General features: G+C 44.3%; 1 protein-coding gene across 2 annotated transcripts in view; it reads right to left on the bottom strand.

The window, feature by feature from the left end:
* Nucleotides 1-12,391, bottom strand: part of LOC138747312 (unconventional myosin-Ib-like) — a 72,873-nt gene that overhangs the window by 27,292 nt on the left and 33,190 nt on the right. For both annotated transcript variants that reach the window (XM_069906412.1, XM_069906411.1), the window contains exons 10-16: nucleotides 9,224-9,371; nucleotides 8,187-8,305; nucleotides 6,736-6,822; nucleotides 4,713-4,778; nucleotides 2,051-2,155; nucleotides 1,738-1,800; nucleotides 275-475 (exon numbers count right to left, since the gene is read on the bottom strand). In XM_069906412.1, the coding sequence (XP_069762513.1) occupies nucleotides 275-475; nucleotides 1,738-1,800; nucleotides 2,051-2,155; nucleotides 4,713-4,778; nucleotides 6,736-6,822; nucleotides 8,187-8,305; nucleotides 9,224-9,371 (789 nt within the window). The remainder of the gene's footprint in view (nucleotides 1-274; nucleotides 476-1,737; nucleotides 1,801-2,050; nucleotides 2,156-4,712; nucleotides 4,779-6,735; nucleotides 6,823-8,186; nucleotides 8,306-9,223; nucleotides 9,372-12,391) is intronic.

The following is a 12,391-nucleotide window of genomic DNA, read 5'->3' as shown; positions in this document are numbered from 1 at the left end:
GACACAGAGGGGAGACCCAATATTTTTGTCATTCAGTCGCCTTGAAGTGAGCTGGTCTGGGCTTGTCCAACTCAAGTATACAATCAAGAGGGACTTCAGGGGCACATTGAGAAAGGTGCACGTTGTCGGAAGAGTAGTACCGAGGGACAGTTGTGCTGTGTCCCCTTTGGTTGTACCAGTACTGATAAACATGGCTATCAAAATTAGGAACTTACTATGGAAGTATCAGGAGTCAAACTCACGGCAGAGCTATCACAAGGAGCAAAGTACTCACCTTTCCTGCATAGTGCTGCACCCGGAAACAGTTGACGGGCAGTGTTAAGTCAGTAATGAACTTGGAGCTCTGGGTCTCTTTGCTCTCAAAATGCTGATGACCAGAGCAGATTTGGTTTAACTTCTGGAGGAATGTCATTTCAGTGATGTCACCAGGCCGGAGGCATTCTTCATCCAACATCGCCAAGATGCCTTTTTTATTCTGCACAATAACAATCAATACTGCAGGTCACATAAATGGACAGTTTCTCTATTATACCAAATGTTTTAATCACCACTCTCCTCCTGACACCGACTCATGGTGGAGTACTGTTGGAAGTGTTATTGGGTGCTCTTCATACCTTTGTGAAGGGGGTCTTGCACAGGAGTAAATGTTTGCCAGCAGACTATTTAAACCCAGACTACCAGACTCAATAATTCCTCTGCACAAATGTGCACCCTCAAGGTGGTGGCACTGGTTGCTGACAGGAACATGTCCAGGATCAAGAACAGATTCTTTCCAACAGCTATCAGACTCGAGAGGGGGGGTTCTGTTGGAGTACCGTGTGCAGTTCTGGTCTCCTCACTGGAGAAAGGATAAACTGGCTTTGGAGGTGGTGCAGAGGGGGCTCACCAGGTTGGTTCTGGAGATGAGGAGATGGGTCTGTGAGGGAAGATTGAATTGCTTGGAACTGTACTCATTGGAGTTGAGTAAGATAAGAGGGGGTCTTATTAAATGATCAAAGAACAGATCAGATAGCAGCAGGGAGGTTGTTTCCACTGAGAGTGAGACTAGAATGAGGGGATGGTGCCACAAGATTTGGGGAGTAGATTCCAGGATGGAGGTGAGGAGGAACTGCTTCTCCCAGAGAGTGGGGAATCTGTGGGATTCTCTGGGATTAAATTCAGGATGGAGATGAGGAGGAACTGCTTCTCCCAGAGAGTGGAGAATCTGTGGGATTCTCTGGGAGTAGATTCAGGACAGAGATGAGGAGGAACTGCTTCCCCAAGAGAGTGGGGTATCGGTGGGATCCTCCACCCCAAGGAAGCAGTGGGGGCTGCCTCATCAAATGTACTGTAGACAGAGAGAGCGAGATTTTTACATAGTTGGGGAATTAGTGGAGATGGGGGAAAGGCAGGTTTATGGAGCTGATTCCACAGTCAGATCAGCCATGATCTCACAAAATGGTGGAGCAGGCTCGACAGGTCAGAAGGCCAACTCTTGCTTCTGTTTCACTTGTTTATACATTGGGAAATTTTGTTTTTCTACATTTATCAATGAATGTTTTGCTGTTCGGTCATTAAAATATTTTGACTAATATGTATATGCATCTATCACATACTTGCATTAATACTTCCATGCTAACTCTCGCACACCTCATTCAAATTGTTCAACACAACCTTACACAAAGATGCACTTTGTACATCGTCACATACAATCTTGCACATACACAAAACCAGAAAATTCAAAGAAACAAAAAATACGTTTTCGATCAGGTCACAGATGATGGCGTTGTTGAAGAATTCGATCTGCGTCCACTTAATCCCCTGGAAAACAAGAAGAATGGCATTCAGTGCAGGACCGAGTTCATTAAAGCTCGTGACACATGAAAGGCCAGTCTCAGGCGCACAGCCATGATGATGCAGCGATTAAATCGACCAGAAGAAATATGTCTGCCTAATTTAGGGCCACTGTGATGTAGTACCCAAACATGTAACTCATTCCATAGGGTGCATTTAGCCACTGAAAAATTGAGAGAGTGTGAATTTTAATAAGTTAGATTTCTTCATAGCTTACCTCTCGTATATACTCTTGTTGTTCCTCCTTCAGTGTGATTTCAATGAACAACTGCTGCAGCTTCTCATTGCAGTAATTTATAACAAGCTGCTCAAAACTGTTATCCTATGGGTCAAATCCAAATGATTTGAATGTTAGCTTTGTACACTTTCAAAACAGAAAAACACTTGAATTTGCTTCGCACTTTTCAGATAGTCCCAAAGCACTTTACAGCCATTGATTTACTATTGTTACATAGGTGTGGGGACTCCAATACCCCTGAGCATAAAACCCTGCAAAAGGTAATGGACACAGCCCAGGACATCACAGGCAAAACCCTTCCCACCATCGAGAACATCTACAGGGAACGCTGCCGTCGGAGAGCAGCAGCGATCAGCAAGGACCCACACCACCCAGCACATGCTCTGTTCTCGCTGCTGCCATCAGGAAAGAGGTCCAGGCGCCGCAAGTCTCACACCACCAGATTCAGGAACAGCTGTTACCCCTCCACCATCAGACTCCTCAATGACAAACTCAATCATTCATTTAAGGACTCTTGCACTTTATTGATTTTTAAAATTCTTTCTGCATTGCAGTCAGTTTGTTTACATTTCTTTATTTGTTTATACATGTATGTGCAGTTGTGTACAATTTTTTTGCATTACCAATAAGTGGTAATTCTGCCTGGCCTGCAGGAAAAAGGATCTCAGGTTGTATGGGATGTCATGTATGTACTCTGACAATAAATCTGAAATCTAAATTTGAAACATGTCAGCCAATTTGTGCACAGGAAGCTCCCACCAACAGCAACACCAGATCATCTGTTAAAGTGGTGCATATTGTTTCCAGGATATCTCCACCTTCCTTCTGTAGTGACTGCAGGATTGCCTCTGTCCTTCCAAAAGGACAGTCAAGGCCTTCATTTCAGGATGGAGCTTTCAGCACTGGGAGCCTGAGCCCAGATTTTGTGCTTGACTCTCTGTTGTGGGACCTGAACTCACAGCTTTCAGGCTCTGAGAACCAAAGAACATTACAGCACAGAAAGAGGCCCCTTTGCCCTTTCTAGTCTGTGGCGAACCATTTTTCTGCCTCATCCCACTGACCTGCACCCCGACCATAGCCCTCCATACCCCTTCCATCCATGTCCCTGTCCAAATTCTTTTTAATTGTTAAAATTGAGCTCACATTCAACTCTTCAACTGGCAGCTCATTCCACACTCTCACCACTCTCTGTGTGAAGAAGTTCCCCCTAAACTTTTCTGTCCTTTCACCCTTAACCCATGTCCTCTGGTGTGTTATCTCATCTACCATCAGTGGAAAAAGCCCACCTTACATTTACTCTGTCTCTCCCCCTCAATTTTAAATACCTCTATCAAATCTCCCCTCATTCTTCTACACATCAGGGAATAAAGTCCGAAGCTGTTTAACCTTTCCCTGTAACTCAAGTAAATCCTCTCTGCACTCTTTCTATCTTATTGATATTGTTCCTGTAGTTCGGTGACCAGAACTGCACACAATACTCCAAATTTGGCCTCATCGATGTCTTATAAAACTTCACCATAACATCCCAACTCTTACACTCAATACTTTGATTTATGAAGGCCAATATGTCAAAAACTCTCTTTACAACCCTATCCAACTGTGACACCACTTTCAGGGAATTATGTATCTGTATTCCCAGATCCCTCTATTTTACCACACTCCTCAGGGCCTGACCATATCAGCGCCTCTCCTTCCTCTGGAGTTGGTGGAGGTTTAGCGTGACATCAGAAACCCTGGCAAAATTCTACAGATGTGTGGTGGAAAGAGTGCTGACCTGGTGCATCACAGTCTGGTCTGGGGACACCAATACTCCCGAGCGTGATGTCCTGCAAAAGGTACTAAACACAGCCCAGGACATCCCAGGCAAAAACCATCCCCACTATCCAGAACATCTACGGGGAACGCTGCCGTCGGAAAACAGCACAATCATCGAGGACCCACACCACCCAGCACACAGTGTTCTTGCTGCTACCATCAGGAAAGAGGTGGAGGGGCCACAAGACTCGCATCAGCAGGTTCAGGAACAGCTGCTCCCCCTCCACCATCAGACTCCTCAACGACAAACTCAATCAGGGTCTCATTTAAGGACTTGCACTTTATTGATTTTTTTACTTTTTGTATTGTACAGTTTGTTTACATTTCTTTATTTGTTTACATGTGTACGTTGAGTACAGTTTTTTTTTCCCCACTCCCAATAAGTGGTAATTTTGCCTGGCCCACAGGAAAAAGAATCTCAAGGTTGTATGTGATGTCTTGTATGTATCTGACAATAAATCTGAAATCTGGATTTATTAGGGAATGCCTTTATATTAATAGCCTCTATTTTAGATTGCCAACAACTGGAAATACCTTCTGCGCACCTGCCCAAAAGATGTTAATAACCATCATTAGGCCAGTCCTTTCTTGGGAAATTGCCCCAGCCTATTCAGAACAGTGTAGCTCACATGGCACGTAGATACTCACTGGGTCCTATTGGGCCAAATTGCCTGTTTATGTCTTGTAAAAGCAATGTTGCTCCTTGAAGTGCTTACAGCTTTTATCCTCTTACCCGGCCACCTATGCGTTTCATTGTAATTATGCAAGGCGTCCCTGTCCTCACTATACGATAGGTTTTCTTGGAATAATTGTAATGCAGACTTACCTTGAAAATCTCAAATCCATAAATATCCAACACTCCCATCACCTTCTTCTGAACTTTGCCTCTGACCTTGAATAAAAACATGCTGTATTAATCTGGTATGCCATAAACCTGTCTGAGACACATCCAGTTAGACTCTTCCATTCAAGTGCCCAGACTTCACCCCTCCTCTCCCAAAGACAGTGCCTAGGGCTCAAGCAAGGTTTCACTGGCATCCACACCATTCCCATATCTAGCAAACAAAAACATGATGGTCCACAATGAAATGACAGGCTGTTTGACTGGGAGGGGCACCATAGCCAAACTGAACCCCTCCTTAATTAACATCAAAGGCACTTTCCATTTAGAAGCTGAGGCAGAAGGTTGGTTTCACTGAAAATCATAAGAACTAGGAGCGAGAGTATATATCAGGGGTGGCCAAACCACAGCTCGCAAGCCACATGCGGCTCTTTGACATGTAATGTGTGGATCGCGCCAATACCTTTCATGCCATTGAATAGAGCCACTTTCAGGTGTTTTTGCCTGGGAAATGCAGCTCAGGAGCCGGCTGCGGATGTGGGTGCGGACCTTTCAGGTGGCAGCGCGGAAGGTGCTGTTCTGCCACTTGAAAGCTCTGCAGCGGGGAGAGGTGCCGCAAAGCAAACACCGGCTCCCGGGGCTGGGGTGGCCGGCGCGGGACGTCAGGGCAGGGGCTGCCAGTGGAGGACATCGGGGCAGGGACAGCCGCCTGACAGCCCCTCGGGGCTGGGGCAGCCAGCACAGGACTTCGGTGCAGAGGCAGCCTGCGCTGGCTGTCCCACTCCTGACGTCCCACGCTGGCTGCCTCAACCCCCTTAGTCCCACGCCAGCTGCCTTAGCCCTGTAGTCCAGTGCCGGCGGGTTGTGAGGCAGTGGGGAGTTGGGTCGCCAACTAATTGTCATCAGCCCGCCCCCTGCTAGGCACCTGAAGGCTGCTAGCTGCTTTCAGGCTGCTGCTTTCAGATGCCTGGGGGAGCGCTTGGAAGTGGAGAATATACCTCCCCGAGGTGAGTTCAGTAAGTACACCTCGGGGACAGGTTCTCCGCTTTCAGGTGGCCTCCCGACAGCCACATTTGGGTATATTAGGTGGCTTTACATTCGGATATTATGGCCACCTGAAGGGGGCTAACGATAGTGTTAGTGGGTGTTGCTTGCGATAGCGTGATGGCAACGCCTCTCAAACATCTGAAGTTTATGGTATGCAGCTGTTATGTTAAGCAACTTTGGCCACCCCTGGTCTATATAGTCCGGTGGTCAAATCTGGGAGCCTCCAGTTTATATTGGGCAATGCATATACCTCTGAACCAATGGAGAGTAGATAATACTTCAATTTACCGTGTAATCGTCAAATGTTTGGACCATTTTTTCAGGTCAAATTTGAGGGGAGTCAACTTTTACACAGGTCATACTTTTGACCGGTGTAAGTACCTGCGTCATTCAAGGAGTCAGGAGCTCAAATGGGCGGGCCGACGGGCAAGGGTCCGCGATCGGGGCTTTGGGTGCTCGGACAAGCAGGGCATCAGGTGCTCGGATGGGCTGGTGGCTGGGGTGAGGATCCACGGTTGGCATCGGGAGCTCGGATACGTGGGCAGTCAGGGCAAGGGTGTGTGGTTGGGGCGTTAGGAGCTCAGATGGGCTGGCGGTCAGGGCGTCAGCAGCTCGGATGGGTGGGTGGTCAGGGCCAAATAAAAGGGGTGCCAACTTTTACACGGGTCATATGAAAACACAATTTTTGGGCCAAAAAGAAGTTGGTCGACTATTACACGGTATTGACAATTACACAAGTATATTGGTATTTATTTTATTGATTCTTATAGCTCCTGATATCTGGGTAAATTGACTCAAGTTTTTCCAAATTGTGGACCATCTACTCTCTTATAATATATCAACCACTTTGAGGAACTGCAAGATTTCAATTCCACTAAATCTCATGGTACAATAACAATATTTGTAATATTTAATTCTCGATATGACTCCTGTGGCATCTCTACCTTGACTGATTGATTACCTGTATGCTCTCATTGATTCGTTTCACCATCCAGTTAAACAAACGGTCGTAGAGGTTTTTTGCCAAAGCATCACGTGCATAGGAGCCCTGCACAAAGAAATGACATCTTCATTGTTACATTGCTGTGGATTATTCATACTGCTTACCTGTAAGAAGTGGGATGTAACTCAGTAACTGGATGCTTAAAAAAAATCCTGCAGATATATTTGAGATAGACAATGTTGTCTAACACTATTGTTGGGGAAGAAGCGTAAATTAGGTTAGAGAGATACCTTTAAACCTGTCCTGGATCCTCCATGTTGATCCAATCACAATGAAGGCTTGCTAGTGGCTATACTTTGTGAGGAGTTTGTGGAGATTCAGTATGTCACCGAAGACTCTCGAAAATTTCTACAGGTGTACATGGAGAGCGTTCCGGCTGGTTGCATCACTGCTTGGTACAGAGGCGCCAACTCTCAGGACAAGAATAAACTCCAAAGGGTTGTTAACTCGGCCTGCAACATCACAGGCACCAGACTTCACTCCATTGAGGACGTCTACATGAAGTGGTGTCTTAAAAAAGCAGCCTCTATCCTCAAAGACCCCCCCACCACCCAGGCCACGCTCTTTACACACTGCTACCATCAGGAAAAAAGACGGGCACTCAGCAGCACAAGGACAGCTTCTTCCCCGCTGCCATCTGATTCCTGAATGATCAATGAACCACAGACACAGCCTCACTTTTCGTGCGCTATTATTTTATTTTTTCTAGTAATGTCGTAAGATGGTTATAATATGAATGTTTGCCCTGTGACGCTGCCTCAAAACACCAAATTTCATGACTTGTTCGTGACAATAAATTCTGATTCTGAAACAGTGACTTTGATACAATGCAGAGAGGTGGGGTGAATCTCTCTATAAAGGGTCCAAAGGAAATACATTTTAAAAAGTTGTTTCAGATTAGTTCACTCTTCTACAGAGTGTGGAACTAGCTGCCAGCCGAAATGCGGAATGCCGGCTCAATTTTGACGTGAAAGAAAAATTTGGACAGGTATATGGATGGAAGGGGTCTGGAGGGCTATGGTCCAACTGCAGGTCAATGGGATGAGGCAGAATAATAATATGGCACAGACTACATTGGCCAAAGGGTCTGGTTCTTTGCTGTAGTGTTCTGTGGTTCTAATATCCAATACCTATTCCCTCCTATCTATCACTTGGTAGAACACTCTTCTAGGCATCAGATAACACCCACAATTTGCATCTAGGTACAAGGTATGACTCACTCTCAAGTATTTTATTACTGTGCATAAGGCATTCCCAGCTATTGATATCTATTACAATATACATACCTCACTCCTGGGTAAAAGGTACTTTCTACAACTTATTCCCCGGTACCAGTTGTTCTGACTGTACATCTTACTCCCAGATTCCTTCATCACAATTCAACATCTAGTTTAAATGCAACACTTTACCTGAGCTGCAGTTAATGTTGTCTTTACTTTCTCGCCCCTGGCTTGCACAGTGCGAGAACAGAGTGCTTGTTCCAAAATAGACTCATCAAGGTCAATCAAACTGCAGACCTCTCTTAGTGCTGCAATTGAGAACAGAAACACACAGACATAATCACAGTGTTTGAACATAATTGCCAATATCATTTTGGTAAATCTGTGCTATATTCCCTCAAAGACCAATCCACCCTTCCTGAACTACAGTGCCTAGAACTGAACATAGTGCTCCAGATAATCTAGTGCAGTGGTTTTCAAACGTTTTCCTTCCACTCACGTACCACCTTCAGTAATCCCTTACTGATCACAGAGCACCTACAGCACAGGGATTATTGAAGGTGGTATGTGCATGGAAAGTGAAAGTGGAGTCTAGCGCTCTGGTTCTCAACCTTTTCCCACTCACACACCACCTTAAGTAATCCATTATGAACCACAGAGCACTTATGGCACAGGTACTCTGAGGTTCATAAGGGATTACTTAAGATGATTTGTGAGTGGAAATAAAAAGGTTGAGAACCACTGAAGCCAGACCTCTGCACAACTACAACACAACTTACACAGGATACAATACAAATGGGGCAGCACAGTGTGAGTAGCGGTTAGCGCAACACTTACAGCACCAGTGATCGAGATCAGGGTTCAAATCCCACGCTGTCTATAAGGAGCTTGTACCTTCTTTCCATGTCTGCGAGGGTTTTCCCCAGGGGCTCTGGTTTTCTCCCACTCTCCAAAATGTTCCGGGGGGGGGGGGTTATAGGTTAATCAGGTGTAATTGGATGGCACGGGCTGGTAGGCCGGAAGGCCCTGTTACTGTAATATATGTCTAAATTTAAATTTTATATTTAAAACTTCCACCCTATTTTATTCAGAAAGTTTGAGCTAAAAATGAACAACCTATTAAGTTGTTCATTATTTTTTGTTTCAGTTATCTACTTTTTAACTAATATTTCTAAATGGAATTTGAATTACTCTGCCCCTTCGCAGTTCACTTAGAAAGTATTTACCTTTGAGGTCATTAATGTAGCACTCATCCATCCCACTTGACTGAGGTTCTGCTTTCAATGTGATATTGCCAAGTTTAAGTACAACGGCAACCATCTCCCAGACAGAGTCCACTTCAGACTTCTCGAATCCAATGATGTTCATCGCAGCCTGTAACACAACCAATGCAGTAACTCTGGATGAACCTTTCTCTTTAACATAAGTACGTTTGAGTACCTGCTAGCACTGAGGTAATGTTACTGGATTGGTAAACCCAAGACCTGGACTAACAATACAGAAGTCCAAGTTCAAACCATTGGCAAATGTGGGATTTAAATTGTGACATGGATTTTTTAAAACCACGAGTCCAAGTTAAAAACCAAGCTGGTTCACCCTAGCTTAGACTGGCCGATACAGCACCCTCCATAATGTTTGGGACAAAGACACTTTTTCCCTTATTTTCCCCATGCTCCACGGTTTTAAATTTGTAATCAAACAATTCACAAGTAATTAAAATGCACGTTACAGATTTTATTCAAGGTTATTTGTATACACTTTGATTTGACCATGTAGAAATTACAGCACTTTTTGTACATAGTCCCCTCATTTTCATTTCAGGGCATCATAATGTTTGAGATATTTGGCTTCACAGGTGTTTGCAAGTATGTTTAATTGCTTCATTGGTACAGGTAGAAGAGAGCTAGGCTTGCTTCTAAGATTTTGATTATCTTTGATGCCATTTTTCAACGAGGACCAGAGTTGTGCCAATGAAAGTCAAAGAAGCCATGATGAGGCAGAAAAACAAGAATAAAACAGTAAGAGACCTCGCCCAAACCGTAGGATGACCCAAACCAACTGTCTGGAACATTGTTAAGAAGGAAGAGTGAACTGGTGAGCTCCGTAATCGCAAAGGGACTGGTATCCAAGGAAGACCCCCACTTCTGATGACTGAAGAATTCTCATGAAGAAAAATCCCCAAACATATGTCTTCAGGTGTGGATGTGTGGATGTGTCCGTGGCGAATGTCCGCAGAAGACTTAATGAACAGAAATACAGTGACTACACTGCAAGATGCAAACCACTCATTAGTCACAGAAACAGGATGGCCAGATTACTGTTTGCCAAGAGATATTTAAAAGAGCCTGCAAAATTCTGGAGCAAGGTCTTGTGGACAGATGAGACCAAGATTAACCTGTATTGAGTGATGGAAAGAGATAAGTGTGGAGTCGTAAAGGAACTGCCCAAGATCCAAAGCATACCACCTTTGCTATCATTTGCAACTTGTAGTATAGCCTCTGTATTTCTGTTCGTGAAGTCTTCTGTATATGATTCCAAACCTGCAGCAATGTGGCTGACTCTTAAACAACATCCTTTGAAATGGCCTTCCAACCAGAATCTTCACCTTGAACATTAACTCTGTTTCTCTTCACACAGATGTGGTCTGACCTGCTGAATGATTTTATGCAGCAGGCATTTTTTTTTGTTGTTGTTGTTTTATTCTTTTCATTTGTTGCCATCTGTTTTTTTTTCCTATGAAGCCTACACCAATTTTGAAGACAGGCGCCACCAAAAACTGATGGAAAACAGCGAACAAAGTCACACAGCAGCAGCCACAGTTATTACAACAATGGACTTCCAGTGCCCCCATTGCGCTTCCAGATTGGGATTGCAGTCACCTTTGTGTCCACAGATGAACAGCACAATATGTCTTCTTCGAACCAAAGGACCACTAATACATATCAAATCTCCACTCATTCTCCAATGCTCCAGGGAATAAAGTCCCTGTAACTTCGCTCCTCAAGTCCTGGCAACATCCTTGTAAATCTTCCCTGCATTCTTTACCTTATCAATATCTTTCCTGTGGTTAGGTGATCAAAGCTTGCAGGCGGATCTGGGCCAGCTTGAAAAATGGACTGAAAAATGGCAGATGGAATTCAATGCAGATAAGTATGAGGTGTGGCATTTTGGAAGGACAGTCCAAGAAAGGACATACACAATAAATGGTAGGGTACTGAGGAGTGTGGTAGAACGAAGGGATCTGGAAATACAGATACATAATTCCCTGAAAGTGACATCACAGGTGGATAGGGTTGTAAAGAGAGTTTTTGGCATATTGGCCTTCATAAATCAAAATATTAAGTATAGGAGTTGGGATGTTATGGTAAAGTTGTATAAGACATTGGTGAGCCAAATTTGGAGTATTGTGTGTGCATTTTTAGTCACCTAACTATAGGAAAGATATCAATAAGATTGAAAGAGTGCAGAGAAAATTTACTAGGATGATGCCGGGACTTCAGGAATTGAGTTACAGGGAAAGGTTAAACAGGATAGGACTTTATTCCCTGGAGCGTAGAAGAACGAGGGGAGATTTGATCGTGGTATTTAAAATTATGAAGGGGACAGACAGAGTAAATGAAAGCAGGCTTTTCACTGAGGTGAAAGGGAAAAGATTTAGTGGGAATGTGAGAGGGAACTTCTTCACACGGAGAGTGGTGGGGTGTTGAACGAGTTTCCAGCTGAAATGGTGAGTGCAGTCTCAATTTTAACATTTAAAAATTTGGACAGGTCCATGGATGGGAGAGGTATGGAGGGCTATGAACTGGGTGCAGGTCAGTGGGACGAGCAGAAAAATAGTTCGGCACAGACTAGAAGGGCTGAAGAGGCCTGTTTCTGTGCTGTAATGTTCTAAGGTTCTAATACGTCAAATTTGGCCTCACCAATGTCTTATACGATAACATTCCAACTTTCATTTATTTAGTCCAACATGCTAAAAGCTCTCTTTACAATCCTATCTACCTGTGATGCCACTTTGAGGAAATTATGTATCTGTATTCCCTCTGCTTTACTGCACTCCTCACTGTCCTACCCTTTACTGTGTACATCCTACCTTGGCTGGTCCTTCCAAAATGCAACACCTCACACTTGCCCACATTAAATTCCATCTCCCATTTTAACCATATAACCATATAACAATCACAGTATGGAAACAGGCCACGTCGGCCCTTCTAGTCCGCACTGACTTACGTGAAACTCCAACTAGTTCCACCTACCTACTCCCTGCCCATAACCCTCCAACCCCCTCACATCCATGTACTCATCTAACCTCTTCTTAAATGACAGAATTGACCCTGCCACAACTACCTCTCCCAGTTTTCCCTTTTTTGTGTCATCTGCAAACTTGCTGATCCAAT

This window comes from Narcine bancroftii, chromosome 12 (genome assembly GCF_036971445.1).
Source record: "Narcine bancroftii isolate sNarBan1 chromosome 12, sNarBan1.hap1, whole genome shotgun sequence".
Taxonomy (NCBI): Eukaryota; Metazoa; Chordata; class Chondrichthyes; order Torpediniformes; family Narcinidae; genus Narcine; species Narcine bancroftii.
The sequence above is the reverse complement of the archived record's forward strand: the minus strand, read 5'-3'. Positions and strand labels throughout refer to the sequence as shown.